Source organism: Chiloscyllium punctatum, chromosome 33 (assembly GCF_047496795.1).
Source record: "Chiloscyllium punctatum isolate Juve2018m chromosome 33, sChiPun1.3, whole genome shotgun sequence".
NCBI classification, from domain to species: domain Eukaryota; kingdom Metazoa; phylum Chordata; class Chondrichthyes; order Orectolobiformes; family Hemiscylliidae; genus Chiloscyllium; species Chiloscyllium punctatum.
This window is the reverse complement of record NC_092771.1, coordinates 6,658,448-6,685,839: the sequence shown is the minus strand read 5'-3', so window position 1 is coordinate 6,685,839 and position 27,392 is coordinate 6,658,448. Positions and strand designations below refer to the sequence as shown.

Genomic DNA, 27,392 nt, shown 5'->3' with positions numbered 1-27,392 from the left:
GTGCCTGGGTGTTTGCTCGTGTTTGTGTGTGCCTGGGTGTTTGCTAGTGTTTGTGTGTGCCTGGCTGTTTGCTCGTGTTTGTGTGTACCTGGCTGTTTGCTAGTGTTTGTGCGTGCCTGGGTGTTTGCTAGTGTTTGTGTGTGTCTGGGTGTTTGCTTGTGTTTGTGTGTGCCTGGCTGTTTGCTCGTGTTTGTGTGTGCCTGGGTGTTTGCTCGTGTTTGTGCGTGCCTGGGTGTTTGCTCGTGTTTGTGTGTGCCTGGGTGTTTGCTCGTGTTTGTGTGTGCCTGGGTGTTTGCTAGTGTTTGTGTGTACCTGGCTGTTTGCTAGTGTTTGTGTGTGTCTGGGTGTTTGCTCGTGTTTGTGTGTGCCTGGCTGTTTGCTCGTGTTTGTGTGTGCCTGGGTGTTTGCTCGTGTTTGTGCGTGCCTGGGTGTTTGCTAGTGTTTGTGTGTGACTGGGTGTTTGCTCGTGTTTGTGTGTGCCTGGGTGTTTGCTCGTGTTTGTGTGTGCCTGGGTGTTTGCTCGTGTTTGTGTGTGCCTGGGTGTTTGCTCGTGTTTGTGTGTGCCTTGGTGTTTGCTCGTGTTTGTGTGTGTCTGGGTGTTTGCTCGTGTTTGTGTGTGCCTGGCTGTTTGCTCGTGTTTGTGTGTGCCTGGGTGTTTGCTCGTGTTTGTGCGTGTCTGGGTGTTTGCTCGTGTTTGTGCGTGCCTGGGTGTTTGCTCGTGTTTGTGTGTGCCTTGGTGTTTGCTCGTGTTTGTGTGTGTCTGGGTGTTTGCTCGTGTTTGTGTGTGCCTGGGTGTTTGCTCGTGTTTGTGTGTGCCTGGGTGTTTGCTCGTGTTTGTGCGTGCCTGGGTGTTTGCTCGTGTTTGTGTGTGCCTGGGTGTTTGCTCGTGTTTGTGTGTGTCTTGGTGTTTGCTCGTGTTTGTGTGTGTCTGGGTGTTTGCTCGTGTTTGTGTGTGCCTGGGTGTTTGCTCGTGTTTGTGTGTGCCTGGGTGTTTGCTCGTGTTTGTGCGTGTCTGGGTGTTTGCTCGTGTTTGTGCGTGCCTGGGTGTTTGCTCGTGTTTGTGCGTGCCTGGGTGTTTGCTAGTGTTTGTGTGTGCCTGGCTGTTTGCTAGTGTTTGTGCGTGCCTGGCTGTTTGCTTGTGTTTGTGTGTGCCTGGGTGTTTGCTAGTATTTGTGTGTGCCTGGGTGTTTGCTCGTGTTTGTGTGTGCCTGGGTGTTTGCTAGTGTTTGTGTGTGCCTGGGTGTTTGCTCGTGTTTGTGCGTGCTTGGGTGTTTGCTAGTGTTTGTGCGTGCCTAGGTGTTTGCTCGTGTTTGTGTGTGCCTGGGTGTTTGCTCGTGTTTGTGTGTGCCTGGGTGTTTGCTAGTGTTTGTGTGTGTCTGGGTGTTTGCTCGTGTTTGTGTGTGCCTGGCTGTTTGGTCGTGTTTGTGTGTGCCTGGGTGTTTGCTAGTGTTTGTGTGTACCTGGCTGTTTGCTAGTGTTTGTGTGTGTCTGGGTGTTTGCTCGTGTTTGTGTGTGCCTGGCTGTTTGCTCGTGTTTATGTGTGCCTGGGTGTTTACTAGTGTTTGTGCGTGCCTGGGTGTTTGCTTGTGTTTGTGTGTGCCTGGGTGTTTGCTAGTGTTTGTGTGTACCTGGCTGTTTGCTAGTGTTTGTGTGTGTCTGGGTGTTTGCTCTTGTTTGTGTGTGCCTGGGTGTTTGCTCGTGTTTGTGTGTGCCTGGGTGTTTGCTAGTGTTTGTGTGTGCCTGGGTGTTTGCTTGTGTTTGTGTGTGCCTGGGTGTTTGCTAGTATTTGTGTGTGCCTGGGTGTTTGCTCGTGTTTGTGTGTACCTCGGTGTTTGCTAGTGTTTGTGCGTGCCTGGGTGTTTGCTAGTGTTTGTGCGTGCCTGGGTGTTTGCTAGTGTTTGTGTGTGTCTGGGTGTTTGCTAGTGTTTGTGTGTGCCTGGGTGTTTGCTCGTGTTTGTGCGTGCCTGGGTGTTTGCTAGTGTTTGTGTGTGCCTGGGTGTTTGCTAGTGTTTGTGCGTGCCTGGGTGTTTGCTTGTGTTTGTGTGTGCCTGGGTGTTTGCTCGTGTTTGTGTGTATCTGGCTGTTTGCTAGTGTTTGTGCGTGCCTGGGTGTTTGCTAGTGTTTGTGTGTGCCTGGCTGTTTGCTTGTGTTTGTGTGTGCCTGGGTGTTTGCTAGTGTTTGTGCGTTCCTGGGTGTTTGCTTGTGTTTGTGTGTGCCTGGGTGTTTGCTAGTGTTTGTGCGTGCCTGGCTGTTTGCTCGTGTTTGTGTGTGCCTGGGTGTTTGCTAGTGTTTGTGCGCGCCTGGGTGTTTGCTAGTGTTTGTGTGTGCCTGGGTGTTTGCTCGTGTTTCTGTGTGCCTGGCTGTTTGCTAGTTTTTGTGCGTGCCTGGGTGTTTGCTTGTGTTTGTGCGTGCCTGTGTGTTTGCTAGTGTTTGTGTGTGCCTGGCTGTTTGCTCGTGTTTGTGCGTGCCTGGGTGTTTGCTAGTGTTTGTGCGTGCCTGGGTGTTTGCCTGTGTTTGTGTGTGTCTGGGTGTGGGGTTTGATTGTGCATATATGCCTGTGCATTTCTTTGTGTGTGTGTGTGTGTGTGTGTGCGTGTGTGTGCGTGCTTGTGTCGGCATTTGTATGACTGTGTATTTGTATGATTGTGTGTGTGCATGTGTGAGAATCTTTGTGTGAGAATGTATGTATGTTTGTCAGTATGTGTTTGCATTTCAGCATGTATTTGTATTTGTGTGTGTATATGTGTATATGAGTCAGTATGTGTGTGTGTGTATGAGTGAATGTGTGTATCTGTTCTGTGTGTTTGTGTGTCTGTTCATGTGTGTTTGTGAGTATGTGTGTCTGTGTGTGTGTGAGAGAGAGCAAGAGAGAGAGAGAGATTGAATGTTCTCTGTTTTTCATTCACAGACATCCCTTTGGAAAGCCCTGTCCAGGGGACCAGAGACAGTACAAGATGTGTGCTACTGAGGTAAGATCATCCAAAAACATTTTGGAAGGTTCTTACCAGCAACTTCCCCCAATTCAGTCCACAGAGTCCTTTTCTCTCATGATGAAAGTATTACTGAGCTTTCCTGTGTGTAAGGATATAGCACTGTGGGGGTTCCATTACAAGAGGGGACTGGACACAGGGTCCAGAGAATGAGTTCAAAACCCATCATGTCACGTTGAGTATTTGAATTCTGTTGAAGACTTTAAAATCTGAAAACAGTCTTGGCACAAGTTGTTGGAATCCAGTGGATTCACACGTTGACTGATCTAACCTGCACGTGTCCAGCCCCAAACTAACTTGACCTGCCCCTAAAGTTGCCACTTGTTTGTTTGAAAATGTAACCATCTTCTCCAGGGCAATTGCGCATGGACAACAGACTCCGATATCAAATGGACAATAAATAAGTGAGATTCCCCCAACATGGCACAGTGCTCTCATGAGTGTAAGGCTGTAGGTGATGTGTGGCCTTCAAACTTTGGCTGATCCTGACTGACTCACCTCCAGCGTGCTCGAAGGGCTGTGCTAAAACAATACAGAATAACTTCAACGGTGATACCAGGCCTGTGGCAAGGGTAATACTGAGTCTACGTGTGGTGTAATCCTGGATCTTGGACCTGTTCTGGGGTATCTCTGAGTCTTTCCTTGAAAATATTAGGCCTCAACTCTGGTGTAAGATTGGGCCTGTTCCTGTGTTAATTTTGGATCTGATATTGGTGTAATACTGACCCCATTCCTTGGGTAATATTAGACTTGTTCCTTTGGTAATATCGAACCTGTTGCTGGGGTAATATCAGGACTGTTTCTGGGGTAATATCAAGCCTGTTTCTGGAGTACTATCACACCTGTTGCTGAGGTAATATTGAGACTGTTGCTGGGGTAATATTGAGATTGTTGATGGGGTAATATCAGGCCTGTTGCTGAGGTAATATTGAGATTGTTGATGGAAAATATCAGGCCTATTGCTGGGGTAATATAGGACCTGTTGCTGAGATAATATTGGGCCTGTCGCTGGGGTAATATCAGGCCTATTGCTGGGGTAATATCAGGCCTGTGGCTGGAGTAATATCAGGCCTGTTGCTGGGGTAATATAGGACCTGTTGCTGAGATAATATTGGGCCTGTCGCTGGGGTAATATCAGGCCTATTGCTGAGGTAATATTGAGATTGTTGATGGGGTAATATCAGGCCTATTGCTGGAGTAATATAGGACCTGTTGCTGAGGTAATATCGGGCCTGTCGCTGAGGTAATATCAGGCCTGTCGTGGAGGTAGTATCCAGCCTGTTGCTGGGGTAATATCAGGCCTGTTGCTGGGCTGATATCGGACCTCTTGCCAGGATAGCATCAGGCCTGTTGCTGGGGTAATATCAGACCTGTTGTTGGGGTAATATCAGGCCTGTTGCTGGGGTAGCATCAGGCCTTTAGCTGGGGTAATATCAGGCCTTTTGCTGGGGTAATATCAGACCTGTTGCTGGGGTAATATCAGGCCTGTTGCTGGGGTAGCATCAGGCCTTTAGCTGGGGTAATATCAGGCCTTTTGCTGGGGTAATATCAGACCTGTTGCTGGGGTAATATCAGGCCTGTTGCTGGGGTAATATCAGACCTGTTGTTGGGGTAATATCAGGCCTGTTGCTGGGGTAGCATCAGGCCTTTAGCTGGGGTAATATCAGGCCTTTTGCTGGGGTAATATCAGACCTGTTGCTGGGGTAATATCAGGCCTGTTGCTGGGGTAGCATCAGGCCTTTAGCTGGGGTAATATCAGGCCTTTTGCTGGGGTAATATCAGACCTGTTGCTGGGGTAATATCAGGCCTGTTGCTGGGGTAATATCAGGCCTGTTGCTGGGGTAATATCAGGCCTGTTGCTGGGGTAATATCAGACCTGTTGCTGGGGTAATATCAGGCCTTTTGCTGGGGTAATATCAGGCCTGTTGCTGGGGTAATATCAGACCTGTTGCTGGGGTTCTGAAGCTGTCTCTGTCTCTCCTCAGGACTGCCCCCCAGGTACCAAGGATTTCCGACAGCTTCAATGTGCAGCCTACAATGGCCGCCAGATCCCCCAGATCCGAGGCGCTGCCTTTGAGTGGGTTCCTTTCTTTGGAGGTGAGAGACTTCCTGTCCTTGCAGCTTTCAGCCCTTTCCCGAAGACCATCCCCAGGGAATGATTGTCAAGGAATCAGCTTCCTTTCCACCCTGCCCCAAGGTGTATACAGCTGTAAGCTGTGTGACCATTGAAGGCTCTATTCCAGATAACAAACTCAGCATCATATCAGATAGCTCATGTAATACCATTAAACTATCCAGTGTGTGCTGGGGATATTTAATACATCTGTCATTTCAACATTATGATATTAGATTTAGCACAGGAAGTTAAACAGAAAGAAAGAATCGCATTTATATAGCATTTTTCATGACCCCAGGAAGTCTGAGAGTATTTCACAGCTTGTGAGTTGCCTTAAATGTGGTGATTAATAAGTATATGATTATCTACCAGAGGTTCTGTGTCACTGGTCGGGGATTCTGTGGCTGATGGGGCCTGATCCCAGAGTCCCATCCCCAGCCGTGGGTTTTGGGAAGTGTCTCTGGGAGTTGGGATTGGTTCGTGACCTCGAGATTTAAAAACGTAATCACGGTGGGAATATAGGAAACGCAGCAGCCAATGCGTACACAGCAGGATTCCACAAACGGCAGTGTGATCATCTGTTTTTGTGACGTTGGTTGTGGGATAACAATTGGCCAGGACACAGCCACTGGTTTTCATTGACATATCGCCATGGGATTCTTCCCCAGGCAGCTCGGAGGGCACCTACTTGTCATCTCAATGTGAAGGCGGTTTCTCTGGCTGCACACTGGGGCAGCAAGGGCCCAGGTTTTGTCTCAGGTTTCTGCGGTCTGTCTGTGATTGATGGGTGCTCCGTGGGATTACAGTGCCTGATCTTTACTTTGAGATGGTTATGTGTTCCAATCCCAGCACTGTATCGAGCTGGCCTACCCAGGGAGTGCTGCGTTCTCAGTGAAGCTGTCTTTGAACAAGATAGTAAACTGAGATCTTACGTCCTCTCTCAGGCCAATGTGAAAGGTCCCATAGCTGTTATAACTCCCTTCTTTGACCAACATCACTCACAGTAAATTTACTAATGCATCGGTTCAGTTAATGTTTGTGGGGTCCATGTACAGGAACAGAGACTGCGGTTGAAATAATGCGATTACACAATGATCTCACTAACCCACACTCAGAGACTTGCATTCAGGACTTGCGCAGTATTCAGAAACCTATGGGTTGAACTGGAACCAGTGAAGAGTGTGGGAGGGGGGGTGGGGAGGGGGGTGGTGGAGGTGGAGATGGAGCTGGGAACGTGGCCACATGGAAAGGAAAGAGAGTCCCATGGTTCCAGTGTGGCACAGTGTAATCCCAAATGGAATGGGAGCAGAGAGAAAGCAGCAGGAGATTACATACAGTGTCTGTCTGTCTGTCTGTAATTGTTTTTGTCTCCATTCTTACTACAACAGGCTTTTTTTTATATTTTCTTTCTCTATGTTCTCCTTTTTTTGTGTCTATTTCTTATTGCAATGACTATCATTCTATCTCTCATCTTCCTCTCTGAGATTGACTCTCTGGCTCATTTTCTCCTTTCATGGAATCATAGAATCCCTACAGTATGGAAACAGGCCATTCAGCCCAACAGGTCCATACTGATCCTCCAAAGAGCATCCCATGCAGATTCAACCCCCTCCCCAGTCCCTGCAACCCTGCATTTCCCATGGCCAATCCACCCTAACCTGCACACCTTTGGACTGTGGGAGGAAACTGGAACACCCGGAGGAAACCCACACAGACACGGGGAGAATGTGCAAACTCCACAGAGTCAGTCACCTGAGGCTAGAGTCGAACCCAGGTCCCTGGCACTGTGAAGCAGCGGTGCTAACCACTGAGCCACCGTGCCACCTGAACAATCCTTTATCTGGTGAGCCTTCATAGGATATGATGTGATGCACCAAAGTTCAAACAACACTTTGAAAAGTACGAGAGAGGGAGGAAAATAAGATTTCTGAATGTAGAAGAAAATGTCAGTAGAATTTGTCATTAAATAAATGTGTGACTGATTCCCCCACCCCTGGTTTGTGTCCGTAACTGACCGCCCCCTACCCCCCCCCCCCATCTGTGTCCATGAGTGATCACCTACCCCCACCCATCTCCCACCCTTCCCCACCCCCATCTGTGTCCATGAATGACACCCCATCCCCCCCGCCCCTCTCCCTACCCCTCCCCCTCCCTCCCGGTATGTGTCCGTGACTGACCCCGTCCCCTCCCCTCCTCCTCCCCCCGGTGTGTGTCTGTGACTGACCCCGTCCCCTCCCCTCCTCCTCCCCCCGGTGTGTGTCCGTGACTGACCTTCCCCCTCCTGGTTTGGTTTGTGTTACAGCCCCAAGTCCCTGTGAGCTCAGCTGTTTGGCCAAAGGCCGGATGTTTTATTACAATTTCGGGCGGGTGCTGGACGGGACAAAGTGTGGAGCTGGTTCCAACGGCATCTGCATCAACGGGCAGTGCCTGGTAAGTGGCAGAGGGTGGTGGAGGGCGGGGGGGTTAAAGGGGGAGGTCACCTCTGCATGGTGCTGGACCCTCAGGGTGCCACACTGCCAGCCCTGAGACAGTGAGGTCTGCAGATGCTGGAGATCAGAGTTGAGAGTGTGGTGCTGGAAAAGCGCAGTAGGTCAGGCAGCATCCGAGGAGCAGGAGAATCGACGTTTCAGACATGATTCCTGATGAAGGGCTGAAACATTGATTCTCCTGCTCCTCGGATGCTGCCTGACCTGCTGCGCTTTTACAGCATCACACTCTCCACACTGCTAGCCCTCCAAGGCTGGAGGTGGTGGCATTGACACCCACTCCAGGGTCCGTGTTGCACAGTCCAAGATGCTGTTTTCAATGAGGTTGGGCACAGAAAGAGCCCATTGAGTTGCTAAACCACAACCATGGCTCACATCTCAGGTGGGTGTTCAAGATAACATATCACTCCTTCAAATCAGTGTCCCAATTTATTTTTATAACTGAATCAAAATCCGCGAAACAGATGTTTCAGTCATTACCTCATCCCTGTTTGTGGGAGCTTGCTGTGCCCAAATTGGCTTCCTAATTTCCTCCATTCCAACAGTGACTTCACATCAGGGAATCAGCTCATTGGTTGCAAAGTGCCTTTGGGATGCTGTGAAAAGAGGAAGTTCTTTTTAAAAGTTATATCCTGGGCCCTGTTCCACATCTTTAATCGCTGTGCTATTTTTAACAAACTAACAAGACACTCCAGAGAAAATATTTCCACAGAGGAACAGTTTGTACAAAAGGGGAGGGCACAAAGTGACAGGGAAGCTCAGACTGCCCATGAGAAAGCTGCCTGTGAGTCCAGGCTTGGCCTACTCCATCAGCCATGAAATGACCCATGTCAGAAGGCAAGAGAGTCTGTCCTCAGGTTCCCACCTCCGAGGGACAGCTGGATTGTGTTTGCCCACAACATCCACCAGGAGTGAGCCTCCAGCTAATGCCTTTGCACAATGTGAAGCCAATACTTGTTGTCCATCCCTAACTGCTCTTGAAAGAGGTTTGCAGTTAGAGAATCACATTTCCGACAGACCAGGTATAGACAACAGCTAGGCCAAAGTGAGGACTGCAGATGCTGGAGATCATAGTTGAGAGTGTGGCGCTGGAAGAGCACAGCAGGTCAGGCAGCATCCAGGGAGCAGGAGAACCGATGTTTCGGGCAAAAACTCTTCATCAGTTATAGACAACAGGTATCCTTTCGAAGGGGCATTTGTACTTTGACTGACACTCGTTTCATTGTTATATAAACTCACCACAGCTGCTGTGGTGGTGGAATTCGAACCCTTGTGCTCCAGCGGATTAGCTCCCTGAGCGTCTAGTTCAGTGATGTTACCACTGAGCAATCAGTTCCCCATGTGGGCAATCATCAAATACGAGGTGAAAGAGCAGTTTTAACTCAGAGTGTAACTGGCCTTTATAGTAACCCTCACCCCCATCAGCTTCCTGGGCCCTAAACTCTGGAGTTCCCTCCCTTTGCCCCCCCCCCCCCCCCCCCGTGTCCCATTGGAACCCCCCACAAAACCTTCGTTCTTGGCCTAAACTATTGGTCACCTGTGCTCTTATGTCCACATGTTGTGTATAAATATATATTTCTTATTCATTCACGGGATGAGGGTATCACTGGCTAGGCCTGTATTTATTGCCCATCCCTAATTGCCCAGAGGGCAGTTTCGAGTCACCCACATTGCTGTGGGTCTGGAGTCATATATAGGCTAGACCAGGTAAGGATGGCAGTTTCCTTCCCTAAAGGACGTTAGTGAACCCGATGGTTTTTTTTCTGACAGTCGGCAAGAATCTTTAATTCCAGATTTTTTACTGAATTCAAATTCCACCATCACCTGTGGTTGGATTTGAACCCAGCTCCCCAGAACATTAGCTGAGTCCCTGGCTCAACACTCCAGCAATAACACCACTAAGCCATTGCCATCCCTTGCATAGATATATTGAAGGTCAAACTTTACTGGGTAAGACTTCTGTGAAGTGCTTTGGGATGTTAAAGATGCTATATAAATGCAGTTCCACAAGTGGAGCATTGAATCAAACAAGGAGGTCTCCAAGGTATCAGCTCCATTCTCCTGGGATTTGATTCTCTGTTCCTCCTGGTGACCCCCTCCATCACTCAGTGAACCATCAGTTGGATTCTGGGAAACCCCTCTCTGATCCCTCTTCACTTTACACCACCCTCTGCCCACCCTCCACCAAACTCCCCCACCCTCCCCCACCTTCCCCACACACCAAAATTCCCCGCCCTCCCCTACCCTCTCCCCAACCCTCTCCCACCCTCCCCCACCCTCCTCTTCCCTCCCCAACCCTCCCCCACACACCCACCCTGCATCAAACTCCCCCCTGCTCTCCCCCCTACACTCACCTTCCCCCAACCCTCTCCCACCCTCCCCCACCCTCCCCTGCCCTCCCCAACCCTCCCCCACCCACCCACCCTGCATCAAACTCCCCCCGCGCTCCCCCCTACACTCACCTTCCCCTAACTCTCTCCCACCCTTCCCCACACACTTACCCTCCACCAAACTCGCCCACCCTTCACCACCGTCCCCCACACTCCCACCCACTCCTCCACCCTCTACCGCCCTCCCCCACCCTCCACCAAGATCCCCACCCTCCCACCATCCAGTCTCACCACCCCCCCAGCCTGCCCTCAGTGAGGAGACAGTTCCCTCAGGAAAAGATGGAAAAGGGTGAGGAGAGTTCAATCCCACTGTCCTGATTGGATTGTAGACAGCGTGGGGGTGAAAGGAGACGTGTGGTGCCCAAACTTCCTGAATTGCCACAACCATTGCATCTATTGTCCTAACAGGAAGCCATTCAACCCTTAGGGTCTGCTCTGCTCTTCACTGGGGTCATGGCTAATCAATCCCTCACATCCCTTTCTCCTACTCCTCCTCTCTAACAAGAATCTATCCATCCTCTGGCTCCAATCATTCTCCAACATCGCACCCTGCACTGTCCTCACTTCCTGCTCCTCCCTGACTGAGGAGAAAATGCACATTGCAGATGCTGGAGGTCAGAGTCAAGAGTGTGGTGCTGGAAAAGCACAGCTGGTCAGGCAGCATCTGAGGAACTTTCTGATGAAGAGCTTATGCCCTAAACGTTGACTCTCCTGCTCCTCAGATGCTGCCTGACAGGTGTGCTTTTCTCGCACCACACTTTTTGACTCATCCCTGAGTGACCTGACTCTAACATCCCTCTCCTTATTCCCATCACCCTCCCACCGACCTGGATAAATAGTTTCTCTCGATCTGACCTTTTAGTATTTTAAATTAAAAAACGGAAATTGCCGGAGAAACTCAGCAGGTCTGGCAGCGTCTGTGGAGAGAGATTGGAGATCTGAGGAAGGGTCACTCGACTCAAAACATTAACTCTGATTTCTCTCCACAGATACTGCCAGACCCATTGAGCTTTTCCAGCATCTGCAGAATTTTGCTCCATTAAGGGAATATGGTGCTTTATCAAGCAGCCTGTCTCATCATTGACTCTCTGTTCCTCCCTATAGTTGCACACTGCACTCCCCATAGCAAGGTCTGACTGGAACACATTTACTCCAGATCGGATGTGACCAGATATCACATAAACTCCACCCCATTAGCATCCCTGTTCCTTTCAGACGAAAGCCATTATTCCATAAGACTTTTGAATTACTGTTTCAGTTTGTAGATGTTGTGAATATACCTGGTCGGGGATGTTATAACACATTCCGGGAGGTTTCAAAGGAGAGTTGGACATGGATTTGAAAGGGATGGTATCAGAAGGTAATGGAGATAGGGCTGGAGACTGGGACTAGCTGGCTAGCTGGTGCAGACCACGATGGGTCTAATAGCCTCCTTCTGTACTGTAAAATTCTTTCCCTGGTATAGGTGAGACTTGAACCAGAGCTTCCTGGTTCAGAGGTAGGTTCACTGCCACTGTGTCACAAGAGCTCCCATTTAGATTCTCTGTGTATGCTGGCCTATAGGTGATGTGGGGATGGATCCAGTTGCCATTCTGTGGTAGGATTTTGAGAATAAAAGGATAATTCCAGTTGGCTAGTCCCGTACCCATGCTCCACCCCGCCCCTCCCTATTTGGGGGATATTCCCTGCTCTGTCAATGAACACCTCTGTATTCTGACCCAGTACACTGGCTGCTGCTCTCGGACTGTGGGAGCCTGGGACCACGCAGCAGGGTGTGAGTGATGTCCTCCTGAGCTCTACACCCTCGGCCTTTCTGTTGTACTGATGTCTGAACTCCAGAGTGTCTCTGCTGCTCTGTGTAATGACCTTCCCTCACACAGGCCGTTGGCTGTGGTTCTATCCTGGGGTCAGAGCTGACGGAGGATGTGTGTGGAGTTTGTGGTGGCAAGAACAACACGTGTCAGCGATATCAGAGCGTCTTCATCACACCCCATCTCCCCCCTGGTGAGTGTCAGACATTCCCCTGAACACTTCCTAAAGGAGTGTGTGTGTGTGTGTGTGTAATTTTGTGGTCTCTCTCTCTCTCTCTCTCTCTTTCTCTTTCCCGGTGGTCTCTCTCTCTCTCTCTCTCTCTCTCTCTCTCCCTGTGGGGATGTCTCTCTCTCTCTCTCTCCGCCTGCGAGTGTCTCTCTCTCTCTCTCTCTCTCTCTCTCTCTCCCCCTGGGGGTGTCTCTCTCTCTCTCTCTCATACACTCTCTCTCCCTGGGGGTGTCTCTCTCTCTTTCATACACTCTCTCTCCCTGGGGGTGTCTGTGAGTGTCAATGTCTCCTTGTAGAAATAGTTGATGAGTTTCTGGCTCTCACTTGGGTTCCTCCTGCCTTCAGGGTCACTGCAGTATAATGAGGTAACCATGATCCCAGCCGGAGCCACTCACATCAAAGTGACTGATAACAGCAGCAATTATCTGGGTGAGCAGTTATCGATTTAATATTTGGAAACTTTAACACACTCTGAACCCCATAACCCAGACTGGACTGAAAACCAACATTAGCTGCAACCATCTCTGACAAATTCTGAAGGAGAGTCCCACTGGACTGAAAACATTGAACTCTCTCTCTCTCTCTGGACCCTACTGGATCTGCTGAGTTTCTCCAGCACACTCTGTGTTTATCTCAAACAGGAGGCCAGCAGGTTCTGTGACGGCCATTGCTCACCGCTGCCTCCTCTTGAACGTAGAAGGTGAAGGGGTGATGGGTTGTGTCTGAGGTAGTGGTGTCACCCCCCACCTCTCTGCACCACCCCGGGAGAGGGGTAATTGAGTCTGTGAGTCAGGGAAGGGTAACCCCCAAATACTGAACGAGGCTCTGGCACCCCACAATCCCAACGTCAGGAATGTGGGCTGCAGAGAGTCTGTGACTGACATCAATTCCCAGCCTCTGGGGAGGCTCCTGCCCTGAACAGGTCTGGGCAGCTGCCCAGGTTGGGGGGAACACTCAGTGCCATAGGACCCCGGATTATCAGCCAGAGGGTTAGGGTTAGGGTTAGGGTTAGTGGTTAGGGTTTGCAATAGGGATTAGAGTTAGGAGTAGGGGTTAGGGTTAGGATTACAGGTTAGGGTTAGGATGAGGGGTTCGGGTTAGGATTTGGGTTAGAGTTAGGGTTAGGATTACAGGTTAGGGTTAGGGTTAGCAATTAGGGTTAGGGTTAGGATTAAGTTTGGGGTTAGGGTTAGGAATGGGGGTTAGGGTTAGGGTTACCCAGAGCCTGTCGCCCTCACCAGGAGACGTTAAGGAATCTGAGGAGCGTGTCAATGGTCAGTGCGGTGCACTCTCTCACACTGTTTCACACTTACTCGAGATGGAGTGTAGGTTCCTCTGGTCAATCGGTTTAACCTTGTTGAATCCATGCAGCTTTGCAGAATCGAAACTACAATTCCATCATTAACGGGAACTGGGCCATTAACTGGCCAGGGACGTACTCAGCAGCTGGGACGAAAGTCCAGTACAGGCGCTCTGCGGATCACCGAGAGAGTTTGGAGGCAATTGGACCCACGAAGGAGGATCTGCACCTGATGGTAAAATCACAGCCTGCACTTCTTCATTGTTCAGCGCTGAGTACAGACTCGCTGCTTTGTCACCAATCTCCTCACACCCAGAACATCAAACCCATGGAACAGCTCACCTTTCCTGCTCTTCCCCTCCATCCCCTCCCCAAAGATCCTACACACATGCACCTGCACCCACCCACACAGATATTCATGCCCACACACAGACACACACACACACACACACACACTCACACACACACACACACACACACACACTCACACACACACACAGGCACACACACACTCACACACACTCACACACACACACAGGCACACACACACTCACACACACACACACACACACAGGCACACACACACACACACACACACACACACGCACAGATGTGCACAGGCACAAAGATGCACATACAGACACATGGACACACACATGTACACACATATACAGACATACACGTACACACACAGACATACACGTACACACACATACACACAGACACACATGAACACACGTGTACACAGAAACACTGACATACACAATCAAAAGCAATTGAAAAACCATGTTTGCTCTCCTCTAACTCCTTCGATTCTCCTTGTGGAACTTGTCCCTGCAGGTCTGTAATTGGTGCCCCCATTAGCATTGACAATCTAGCTGAGGGTCTGGTGAGGCTTTAACCCTGTGGAGGGGGAATGGGACCGCGGGGATCGGGGAGTCGGGGGACAAGCGTCCGGGTATCTGTCTGGAATATTTCCCCTGATGTGGTTTGTGGAGTGATTTACTGTTTGAAGAGGGAACCCCTGTTTCATGTTCGCTGCCCCCTCCCTGGAGGGTGGTCTGTTGTCCATCCAGGTCTACATTCCAGTCCTCAGTCAGTGTGGGAGGATTGGGCATCACATGAGAAGAGACCATTCAGTCCATTGTGCTTGTACTGGCTCCTCTCCATCACCGCTCCTTTCTCTTTGCCAACCAATTGCTTTCTCTTGGTTCAACACGTTTATCAGATTCCCTTTCAAAGGTAACTATTGAACCTTCCTCTCCCAGTCTTTCAGAGCAGCGAGTCCCAGGTCACAATAACTCACTATCCCCTCCCCTACTTCCTCCTTGTTCTTTTCTCAGTCATTTTAAATCTGCCCTGTGAGGTTTCCCACTCTCCTGTCAGCGCTGCTCTGTAAGTGTAAAACAGACACTCCAGGGTAGCACTGAGGGAGTGCTGCTTGGTCTGAGGAACTGATTGTCACATCATACACTGTCTGCCTGTCCCCTCTCACCATCACTGTTTTGTAGAAGAGGTATTCTCTGCAGTAAGTACTGAGGAGAGGTGGTGATGTTGTAGTAATGGCACTGGGCTCGTAATCCAGATCCTCAGGTAAATATTCTGGGGACATTAGTTCAAATCCTACCCATGGCCGATGTTAGAATTCTAATTCAATAAGATGGGCTTTTTTTTTAAAAATGAGTTCGATGAATCCATTGTCAATTCTTGTAAAAACTCCATCTGCTGGGCCAAATGCTGGCAGATAGGACTAGATTGGGTTGGGATATCTGGTCTGCAGGGATGGGTTGGTCCGAAGAATCTGTTTCCATGCTGTACATCTCTATGACTATGACTAAAGGAAATCTGATGTCCTTTAGTGGTCTGGCCTACATGTGACTCCAGACCAACAGCAATGTAACTGACTCTGGAGCTGAGGGCAGTTCCGGAACAGGCAATAAATGCTGTATTCCCATTTCCCATGAACAAAAATAAAGCATTAAACACCACCAGGAGAGGCTACAATCTTATCAGTCTCTGTGGATTTTTGCTGTGTGTAGGTTGGGTGCTGCGTTTCTGTAGTGATTGGAATGAGGTTGACCAGGTGGGTCTCAGTGAGTGTGAGATCCCTGATTGGGGCTGTTACCCTGACCCAATCAGGAAGCCCTGGCTGACAGATATAAACAGGAGTGTCAGAGGTTCTGTTCACTCTGGGGACTGACTGGCTCTGAGCTGGCTGCCCACAGTCCATACACTGTAAATAAAGGATGATGGGATACCAGCCTCCACGGAGTTATTTCAATCTCCAAAAAACATTCAACGGGCGGCAAAATGGGAAAACTTGAAATTGTCAAAATCTTGATTTAAGAGGGAGTTTTATCCTAAACCTTTCCACAGGTTCTATCCATGGAGCAGGACTCTGGGATTGATTATGAATACTGGCTTCCGAACGATCAGTACCGGCTGTACCACGGAGACCGGAATGTTCTGCGAGGGGCCCAACGTGCGGCTGTCCACGCGTCTCGCTCATTCTTGCAAGCACTGCCAAATGAGCCCACCACCGTCGCCATGGCAACCACCCCCCTCTCAGGTGGGTTCCCAAATCAATCGGCATCTCCAGTACTACTGGGTGGTAATCTCGAGAGCTGCCCCCTTCTGCTCACACCATTGGTCAGTCAACAGATTCCCCCTCCCCCACCATTGGTCCAGCCTCCAGGTGCATCACCTTCAAACGGCCAATTGGAACGGGAACAGGTTTTTGTTATCCAATCTGATTCATTTTTGATTGTTTCGGAAGCAGCTAGTTAATCTCCGTTCCCAGCAGCTTTACAGAAATAATTGGAATTGTAAAATAAAGAGCATCTGGCTGTGACTATCCTACAATTCTGGGAGGTTGGTACCATGGGCTGGTGCTGGCACCTGGATACATTCCCCTTCCCATGGGGGCAAAGGTCAGTTTGAAGGATTAATTAGGAAGCTTCTCCAAATAAATCCTTCAGCCCGTGAAATCCACCATAAAACAGAGCTTTTCTGCGCAAAACACTTTGCCAATCGTATTTGTATAGCGCCCTCACCGAAATAAAATCTCCCACAGCACTTTGCAGAAACAGTGGATGTCAAGGGATGTGCAAGAGAATCATAGAAGGCCTACCGTGCGGGAAAAGGATGTTCAGTCCGTTCAGTCTTCCTGATGAAGGGCTTTTGCCCGAAACGTCGATTATCCTGCTCCTCAGATGCTGCCTGACCTGCTGTGCTTTTCCAGCAACACTCTAATCTTGACCCCATTCAGTCACCATCCCACCCAGACATCCCCACCATCCCCAATTGCTGCATTTCCCATGGCCAATCCACCCTAACCTGGACATCTTTGGGCTGTGGGAGGAAATCCAGAGTGCCAGAGGAAACCCATGCAGACACAGGGGGGAACATGCAAACCTGGGCCCCTGGCTCTGAGCCACCCTGCTGCCCTCTCAGAGTCTGGAATTGGAGGAGCACATCCCAGTTCTGGAAAATGGGAAGCAGCAGGTGAGTGAAGGCGTTAAGACTGACAGAAATTGGGAAGCAGTATCCCTTTGGAATCCTTGCTGAGAGCTCTGCTATTCACTGTTTGTACGGTTTGAGGAATTGGAAGGGCGGTGGTAATATTTGCAGACGTTATGACATTGGGCATGTTGAGGTGACAATGTGGAGGACATCAAATATATCAGGAGATACTGAGACAGAGTGACCAACTTGATGAGCAGAAATGTGGGAGGTGATTCGTTTAGGTTCAGAGGAGTAAGAAAAAACCCTCTTCCTATAAAAGATGAGGGACCATGAGGCAGGGGAGCAGAATGGGCTGGAAATACAGGAACACGCATCTTTGAAACCAAGGAAATGCAGGAGGCCTCTTCCTGCAACCACAGGAACAATTGAGAACGACAGGTTTCCCATTAAAGACGGAGAGGAGGAGGATCTTCCCTCTCTCTCTCTCTCTCTCTTGGGTGGTCATTAACGTTTGGAATTCTCTTCCCCAGAGAGCAATGAGTTATATCCAAGGCTGGGTTGGACAGATTCTCAACTGGAAAAAAGAGTCACGGTGATGGGGACAGGTTGGGTTAGGCTGTAATCAGACCAGCTTTTAGGTGTCGCTGTGGACAGTGTGTCTGATCACATAAAATTACAGAGGGATATTGATGGATTGGGCGAATGAACAAAACCGGCAGATGGATTCCAAATTGTGGGGTTATCTATTTTGGACAGTAAAAGGATAGATTGGGATACCTTCTGGCAGAAATGAAGTTTTCCACAATGGATGTACAAAGATAGGTTCATGAATAGGAACAGTTTGGAGGCATATGAGTCAAGCGCAGGCAGATGGCAGTAGTTTAGTTTGGGAGCATGGTCAGTATGGAATGGTTTGACCGAAGGATCTGTTTCCATGCTGTGTGACTCTAGGACTCTAAGTTGGTCAGGCTTCAAAGATGTAAATAATGTACTTTGGTCCGTTACTGGAGAAATGGAATGCATGTAATGAGCTGGAGCTGGGAATCTCCCCCCGATCCTGGTCAAAATTTGTCCCTCCAATAGCAAAACTAAACCTAAACCGACTATCCAGATATTATCATATTACTCTCACACTGAGAATTGCTGGAGAAACTCAGCAGGTCTGGCAGTATCTGTGCAGAGGGAGAAACAGAGTGGTTGTCTTTATTTCAGGTTTCCAGCATGAGTAGTATTTTGCTTTTGTTATCATATCGTTGTTTGTGGGAGCTTGCTGTGCACAAATTGGACTATGTGTCCAACATGATGCCAGTGAATGACAGTTTAAATGTACCTCCTTGGCTTTGAAGCATTCCTAAACCCCCTGAGGATGTGGAAGGTGACAACAGCAATGCAAGTGTTTCCTTTCACCTCTTTGACCTGCTGTTATGTTCTGATCTTTAGCACAAAGGTCCCCTGCTCGATCTCGCGGTTACACAGCTTCTCAGAGAAAAGACTGGTCACAGAGAAACCATCTACTGTATCCCTCCAGACCAGGTCAGTGCATCTCCTGGCACATTGCAGGTTAAAATTAAAGTTGAGTGCAATTATTAAATGGATTGCAATGTGGATACATGTGAGATGGTGATTTTTACTGGCAGGGAAGGAGATTCTGTGTAATTCATGGACATTTACAGTGTGTCTGTACATTGAGTGCAGATTTGCATGTGTTTGTGTTTGTGCACGAGGAAGCACACATGTGTCTGTTAGTGTGTGTGTGTGTGTGTGTGTGTCCGTGTGGGGAGAGTATATATGTATATGTGTCTGACAATCAGAAGGGGCATGAGGAACAGATTCATAAACAATTAAAAGCAATACAGACTAACCAAACCACAAAAATGAATCAAAGCAACTAGGATTAATGTCTGAAGGAATAGAAATGAAAAGCAATGATGATATGTTTAACCACACACACGCGCGCACACACACACACAGACACATGCACACACACTCACGCAAACACACACAAATACACACACAGAAACATACACACACACACTCACAGAAACATACACAGACACACACACACAAATACACACATACACACAAACCCATGCGCGCGCACACACACACACACACACACACTCACGCAAACACACACAGACACACACACGCAAACACACACACACATACACACACACACACGCTGATGGGAGCTGTCACTAAGAGGAAGCTGAGCCAGGCTCCTGAACTCTAAGTCCTGATTATTCCAAGGCGCTCTGGGACAGGAAGCCATTCCGATCGCTGATACAGACTCTCTCCATGAGCAGCTGGGAGCTGGAGATCAGGCCCCCCACCGTTGGATTCTGAATGTACTTTAATCCTTTAAAATCTGGTTCTTTAAAATCTATAAACTTACAGAGTGTTGACCTTTTTATAGGAAAGCTGCAGGAGAAGATACAGATCAGTAGGCACAGGAAGTTGGTTAAAGAAGATTAAACATGTCAGCTCCATTTATAGTTAGTGATCATAAGGCAGTGTCTGTTTGATATGAAAAGCAGACCGCTCCCAAGTATCTAAGTGACACCTCTAATTCTTAACAGAAAGGAAGATACATTTATATAGCACCTCTCATGACGTGGTGATGTCCCAAAGCGAAGTCTCACAGTCAATAAAGTACTTTTGCAAGTTTAGTCACTGTTTGCCTGGAGGCAATAATGCCCAGTTAATCATAACATCCCTACATGCAGAAATAAGCCATTTGGTCCATCGAGTCTGCACCAACCCTCTGAAGGGCGTCCTACCCAGACCCTACCTTATCCCTCTCACCTTGCATTCCCACAGCCAATTCACCTAACCTGCATACTTTTGGACTCTGGGTAGAAGCTGGAGCACCCAGAGGAAACTCAGGTAGACCCGAGGAGAATGTGCAAACTCCACACAGACAGAGGCTGGAATCAAACCCAGGTCCCTGGCGCTGTGAGGCAGCAGTGCTTAACACTGAGCCTCCATGCCACCTGGTGTCATAATCTGTCATAATGTCTTTTGGAGGTTGACCAGGCTCCCCCCCCCCCCCCCCCCCCACCTCACCCTTCTTTGATTTAGTGACGTGAGTCCTGAGGGGGAAAGACAAAGGACTCCAATTGAACATCTCATCCAAACTAATGCCGATTATTATATATTACACTCAGGTTCCTGCAATGCCCCACCCTTCAATTGTATACCAGTAATAATTCACCATTTGTTTATAATTTACATTTCTCAACTGGTCAGGAACAAACCATGAAACAAACACAGAGAGAGTACTGGAGAAACTCAGCAGGTCTGACAGCATCCGTGGTGAAAGAAACAAGAGTTAGCGTTCCCAGTCTGGTCACACTAGTTCAGAACTCCACCAGACTCAAAATATTAACACTGTCTGTCCACAGATGCTGCCAGACCCGCTGAGATCCTCTAACACTTCCTCTGTTTCTGTTTCAGATGTCCAGCATCCGCTGTATTTGGCTTTTATTCTGGGGGTAGGTCCTGGGCAGTTCCCCGGAGTTTCTGAAGTTTGGGAGACTGAGACATGATCTCAGTAAAACATATTGGATTCTTAAGGAGCTTGACAGGGTCAATGCTGAGAGGATGGTTCCCCTCATGGGAGAGTCTAGGGCCAGAGGGTACAGTCTCAGAATAAAGGGACATTAATGAAATGCTGACATAAGCAGGGATTTTTTTTCTGAGAGGATTGTGAATCTTTGGAACTCTGTGCCACAGAGAGAGCCAAGGGAGTAGAGTCCTTATGTATATTTACTGCTGCCTCACAGCGCCAGGGACCTGGGTTTGATTCCAGCCTCTGTCTGTGTGGAGTTTGCACATTCTCCTCGGGTCTACCTGAGTTTCCTCTGGGTGCTCCAGCTTCTACCCAGAGTCCAAATAGAGAGATTCATGGGGGTTATGGGGAAAGGGCAGAAAGTGGAACTGAGGAATGTTGGATCAGCCATGATCCCACTGAATGGCGAAGCAGGCTTGAGGGGCTGAATGGCCTACGCCTGCTCCTATTTCTGATGGTCTTGTGACTCTAGCATTTGTGGCTCTGAATTCTTTTTCACCTTTTGCTAAACATTCTTTTCCACTGGGAGCATCAAGTGAAGGAGCCGGCACTTGACTTTCAATGAGTATAAGGTGCTGGGGTAAGAGGGATTGGGATTTAATGTTTGGATTGTGACGAACCTTGCCTTGATGACACTGAAGGCAGCAAGGAGCTAAAGACATGAGATGAGAGCGAATGTGATTAACCATATGATGTGTACCCTCATATCATCTCCTAATAAGGTAAAGTGTTCACGTCTGAAAGAATGTTTCGAAATCTTTGTCTTTTCAGATTCATGTTGTTTATGCTGTCAAACTGAGGAAGGGATTTGGCAAATGTTCAGTGGCTGATTCCAGACTGATAAACCAATCAAATCACAGGTTAATTGGTGATAGTTATTAATTCCCACGAAGTCACTGTTTTTGACAAATGCATAAATCTTGCTTCAAAAGTATCTGTTCATGAGAAAAATCAGCAGGAAAAGTTCGGAACATGGAAGGGTCCCATGGAAGGTTAGGGTCTGGGGGACATAAACCTCTCCAATCTCAGTTCAAATCCCTGCTAATAACGAGTGAAGTGAGATTAACTTTGATCATAATAGCACCCACCCAGACATGAGGCCTTTTGACAGACCTCCAGGATATCTACAGCGAATCTACTGCAGCAGCTCCGCAAGGCTCCTCCAACACAGCTTTCCAAACTTATGACCACTTCCATCTAGAAGGACAAGCGCAGCAGATACAGGGGAACACCACCCCTCTGCAAGTTCCCCTCCAAGACACTCACCAAACTGAATTAGAAATATATCGCAATTCCTTCAGTATCGCTGGGTCAAACCCCTGGGTGTCTGTTCCTCACAGTACCTGCATCCATTTTTGCCAGGGCTATTAGGAACGGGCAGCAAATGCCCCAGTTAGTGACACCCACATCCCATTAAAAAAAGCAGACCCTCAATTCAACTGGGGTTTATGCTCCCTTCCAACCCTCCCCCTCTCATCAAAGCAGCACTTCCTCCTGCTTGATTCCCTGTCACAGGTTTGACCTATTTTCAGAGTGAAAAAATCACACACCAGGTTTATTTGGAACCACTGGCTTTCGGCAGAACATAGGAACAGGAGGAGGCCATTCTGCCCCTCGAGCCTGTTCCACCATTCAATGAGATCCTAACTGATCCTTCACCTATCTCAATATACCTGCCTTCGGCCCATAACCCTTAATATCTTGGCTTATTAAAACTGTATCTATCTTAGACTTAAAGTTAGCCACTGACCCAGCATCCATTATCACTTACTGCAGAGAGTTCCAAACATCTCCCACCCTCTGTGTGTAGAAGTGCTTTCTAACACCTCTCCTGAGGCCTGGTCCTATGCTTATATGTAATGCAAGGTGAGAAACAGCAGTCTGTGGTGACTATTGAGGGGCTATTTATGGGCAAAAGGATGTAAATACCTGTGGGACTGTTTCAGCTTCTCTGTGCCTTTCCCAGCTCGGGGCGTACACACAAGAATGGCAATGGTGACTGACCCTGACAGTATCTGATCTGCCCCAGAACTGGCAAGGATTTCTCTCCACCTCCTCCCCTATCAAACCCTTTCAGAACGTTAACACCCTGGTCAGGTTTGGAAAGCTGATTCAGCCCTTGCTCCTGGTTAAGAGGAGAGAGTGCACAGTCAATCCTCTCATGTAGGTCATGTGGAGGACAGGAAGGTAAAAGGATCAAGAGAGCTTCGATCAGGATAACGTGGAGAAACTAGGCTCCAGCCAAAGGCAGGACTGTCAAGGGCTGGAAAGAGAGGCTGCAGGTGAGCAGCAGAGACTGTGTTCCAGAAATATGTTCCTTTGTTGTTGTCTCATAATACTTTGAAGTTTACGTCATGGGTAGACGGGGGAGGGGTGAGTTAAGAAGGTGTTTAGCACCCTGGCCTTTGTTGCTCAGATCTTTGAGTATAGGAGTCGGAACGTCATGTTGAAGTTATACAGGACAGTGGGTGAGACCTCTTCTGGAGTATTGTATCCAATTCTGGTCGCCCAGTTATAGGAAGGAGATTATTAAACTGGAGAGGATTTGGAAGAGATTTACCAGGATATTGCCAGGTACAGAAGGTTTGAGTTATAAAGAAAGGCTGGATAGGCTGGGACTTTTTTCACTGGAGTGTAGGAGGTTGCAAAGTGACCTTATAGATGTTTATAAAATCACGAGGGGTATAAATAGCGTTAATGGTAGTTGCCTTTTCCCTAGGATGGGGGATTTCAAGATTAGGGGGCATATTTTTAAGGTGAGAGGGGAGAGAATTAAAAAAGACTTGGGGACAATTTTTTTTACACAGAGGGTGGTTTGCGTGTGGAATGAACTTCCTGAGAAAGTGGCAGATGTGGACACAGTTACAACGTTTAAAAGACATTTGGATAAGTACATGAATAAAAAAAAATGTTTGGCAGGATATGGGCCAGGAGCAGGCAGGTGAGACTAGTTTAGTTTGGGATTCTGGTCGGCATGGACTGGTTGAACCGAAGGGTTTCCGTGCAGGATGACTCGATGACTCGATGACTCTGTGGTCTGCTGATTGCATCCTTCACATAGAGAATTGTGAATTCTCTCAATCACTCCCTCTGCTGCTGACCAGCCATAGGCAGCTCTTTCCCATTGTTTTCGAATGAGTAACAGATGGAGGCAGCTGTGCACGGGGGAATGAGTGCCCCGGGCATTGGCACAGTGTGAGATATTTTAACGCTTCACTGAGCTGGTGCCAATGTCAACTTCAGGGTCCATGGCAACCCAACAATGTAAACATTCGCTGCTAAAAATGGTGGCTGCAATCTTTGTCTCCATTGGTAACACAATTCCAAAACCAAAAAGAAACAAAAGAATTGCATTTCTGTAGCAGCTTTCTTAACCTCAGGAGCTGCCAGAAGCCTTAGAGCCAAGCTATCAAATTGAAGTCACTGCTGTCATGTAGGAAATGAGACAGCCAATGAGTGCACAGCAAACTCCCATGAGCAAGGCTCATAAAGGGCACTCGTGACATAGTGGCAGTGTCCCTATCTTTGGTGCAGTGGTAGTATCCCTATCTCTGAGCTAGGAGCTCTGGGTTCATGTCCCAGCTGCTCCAGAGGTATGCTTGAACGGGTTGGTTAGGAAGTATGGCCCATAAACAAGGATGGGATAAAGACCCGGGGAGATACTCCCTGATCAGTCTGTTCAGAGACCTTTATTGCACACCTCTGGAGCTGGTGGGATTTGAACCATGATCTCCTGGCTCAGAGCCAGGGACACTACCACTGCACCACAAGTCTGTCATAGATTAAATATGAGCCCCTGGGCCCTGTTCTTTGGGCAATGTCACCGAATCTTTGATCACTTCCTGAGCGATCTGATGGGAGTTTGCTTTCAGAGCTGATTCCAAACTGAAGGCCCACATGGCAATGCAGCATTCTGACTGAATGCACCTCGCTGTAAGAGGACTGTCTGGTCAACATCAGTTTGCTCTTTGTGGAATCTTGCTATGCACAAATGCTCTGCTGCATTTCTTGCAACGGGGTCCATTCTTCAGAAGTACTTCAATGGCAGTGAAACAGTCTGGCCTTCCTGGTGTTGAGTTAGGTTCTATATAAATGCTGGTGAGTCCCTGTTACAGTGGGGGTGACCAGTCTCCATCCAGTTCCTAAACCTGATTGTGGGTTTCTCTTTCTCTCTCGGTGTCCTGTAGGCAACTGCGGCAAGTGCCAAAGGGTTCGTGGAAGATCAAACCGTGTCAGGCAGTACTGCGAGAGAGATTTTGGTGAGTCCTTTCTCCGATCCTCATTCCCTTCATTCAAACTTGGGCCCAGTGTTGTCCTGATTGTGCCCAGAGACCAGGCCTTCCACTGGGCTTGGAGTTAGAGCTCGGAATTCAGTGGCTGGTTTTCCCAAAGATTTTCTCATGACCTCACTCTTCAGAACAGTGTGTATAGGTTAGAACTAGAATTAGATGTTATTGTCACATAGTATTGGAATACAGGAGTACAAGGTACAGAAGGACAGGGTAAAGGGTACAGGAGGACAGGGTACAGGGTACAGGAGGACAGGGTACAGGAAGACAGGGTACAGGAGTACACAGTACATGAGGACAGAGTACAGGAGTACAGGGTACAGGAGGACAGGGTACAGGGTAGAGGAGGACAGGGTATAGGAGGACAGGAATACAGCAGTACAGTTTACAGGAGGGCAGGAATACAGGGTACAGGAGAACAGGGTACAGGAGGACAGGAGAAGGGGGTATAGGAGGATAGGGTACAGGAGGACAGAGTACAGGGTACAGGAGGACAGGAGAAGGTGGTATAGGAGGACAGGGTACAGGAGGACAGGTTATAAAATCACCATTCTCCAGTGCCATCTTAGTTACAAAGATTCAGCAGAAATGAAAGAAAACCAAAAGGTAAGAGTTACCATCACTGAATCCCCCACTATCAACACGCTGAGGGTTACCAATGACCAGAAACTCAACCGGACTCACCACATAAACACAGTGGCTCCAAAAGCAGGACAGAGGCAGTGATTAACTCATCTCCTGACTCTCCAAAGCCTGTCCACCATCTCCAAGGCACAAGTCAGGAGTGGGATGGAATGCTCCCAACTTGCCCTGGATGGGTGCAGCTCCAACAACACTCAAGAAGCTCAACACCATCCAGGACAAAGCAGCCCGTTTGATTGGCACCACATCTACAAACACCCACTCCCATCACAACCAACGCTCAGCAGCAGCAGTGTGTACCATCTACAAGATGCACTGCAGAAACTCATCAAAGATCCTCAGACACCACCTTACAAACGCACGCCCCCTTCCATCTAGAAGGACAAGGGCAGCAGATACATGGGAACAGCACCCCCTGCATGTTCCCCTCCAAGCCCCTCACCATCCATCACTGTCGCTGGGTCAAAATTGTGGAAGTTCTATCCTAAGGACATTGCGAGTCAACCCTCAATGGTTCAAGAAGGCAGCCCACCCCCACCTTCTCAAAGGGCAACTAGGGATGGGCAATAAATGCTGGGCCCAGCCAGCAACACCCATGTCCCACAAATGAACACTAAACATTGGACAGGTTCACAACAAAGTGGCTGGAGAAATGTTGCTGAATCTTCCCTCTCCTCTTTCCTTCCAGCTTTACATGTGAAGGTTATTAATAAAAGAATTGTTGGTCTGGAGACATGTTATGACGTTGAGGTGGTGAAGGCGTACAAGAAAGGCTTTGCTGTCTTAAGGCGGGAGTATCTGTGGGTGCCGAATACCTGCAACTGTCCCCGATTGATCGAGATGAAGCAGTATGTGGTGATGGCACACCGACATGTGAACTATGAGCGGACACTGAACCGGGTCCTGCTGCAGAAAGACAGCTTTGTCCGAAGGTACAGACCTCAGGAGGACAGACTCATGAGAGGTCTGGATGAGGAGTGTGAGAAGCGAGGATACCAGCTCACGGGTAACACACTCAGATAAGTATCAAGCCCAGCCTTGGTGGACTCGGTGGCTGCTCCAGTCACTGTGTGTGGACCGAGTGTGAGAAACGTGGGGAATGCAGTGGGGGCTCTGACACTTTACAGCAAACAGCTCCCCCCCTCAGACATTGCACACTCTCACAGTTTGCTGCATACAGCAGGGATCCCGTGAGCCACTCTGATTCATGGCTTCCTGTGGCTCTGTATGCTCCATATGGTGTCTAAAACCCAATCTCTGGGTGACTCAGACATGCTCCAAGTTGTGTCATGAGCTCAGTTGTATTTTTGACTCTGCATGGAATTTAGAGAGAAGAGAGTTGGCCATTTTAATACACAACAGCTCAGTGTATGGATGTTAGCTCGCTGGGCTTGAAGGTTTGTTTTCAGATGTTTCATCACCATCATCGGGGAGAGTCTCTAATGAAGCAGTCAGGGCATGCTCAACAAATTGGGTTACAATTGATCACTGGGATTGGTCACTGTATTGATCACTGCAATTGATCACTGGGATTGGTCACTGCAGTTAATCATTTCTTGATCACTATGATCATTGAGAGTCATGGTTTGGAGGTGCTGGTGTTGGACTGGGGTGGACAAAGTTAAAAATCACACGACACCAGGTTACAGTCCAACAGGTTTATCTGGAAGCACTAACTTTTGGAATGCTACTCCTTCATCGGGTGGTAAGTAGCGCTCCAAAAGCTAGTGCTTCCAGATAAACCTGTTGTATTGTAACCTGGTGTTGTGTGATTTTTAACATCATTGAGAGTGATCACTGTAATCATTGTGAGTGGTCACTGGGTCAATCACTGCATTAGCACACTTTGATCATTTTGTAATGACTGATATTGATCGGTGAGATTGCTGATTGGGTTGTGATCCAGCTTGGGTTGGGTGTTAAATTACTGACATTACTAGAAAGGTTTCAGTCAGAGAAAATCCGAGATATTTGAGCTTCAGAACAAAGCCTGAGAATTGGAGCCCACCATTCAATGACATATTAGCACCACTTGCTCAGCTCTTTACCAACACAAACCTACCTGTGTGGGTTTACACAATACGGTCGCCTTCCACATCCTTC

At 48.5% G+C, this 27,392-nt stretch overlaps 1 protein-coding gene across 3 annotated transcripts in view; it reads left to right on the top strand.

Moving 5' to 3' along the window:
• adamtsl5 (ADAMTS like 5) overlaps positions 1-26,928 on the top strand; it is a 41,121-nt gene extending 14,193 nt beyond the window's left edge. For all 3 annotated transcript variants that reach the window (XM_072552864.1, XM_072552865.1, XM_072552863.1), the window contains 10 exons: positions 2,909-2,969; positions 4,976-5,087; positions 7,409-7,536; positions 11,863-11,986; positions 12,368-12,451; positions 13,394-13,557; positions 15,699-15,891; positions 18,228-18,320; positions 24,546-24,617; positions 25,978-26,928. In XM_072552864.1, the coding sequence (XP_072408965.1) occupies positions 2,909-2,969; positions 4,976-5,087; positions 7,409-7,536; positions 11,863-11,986; positions 12,368-12,451; positions 13,394-13,557; positions 15,699-15,891; positions 18,228-18,320; positions 24,546-24,617; positions 25,978-26,312 (1,366 nt within the window). In that variant the 3' untranslated portion in view covers positions 26,313-26,928. The remainder of the gene's footprint in view (positions 1-2,908; positions 2,970-4,975; positions 5,088-7,408; positions 7,537-11,862; positions 11,987-12,367; positions 12,452-13,393; positions 13,558-15,698; positions 15,892-18,227; positions 18,321-24,545; positions 24,618-25,977) is intronic.
• Positions 26,929-27,392: the final 464 nt, after the last annotated feature.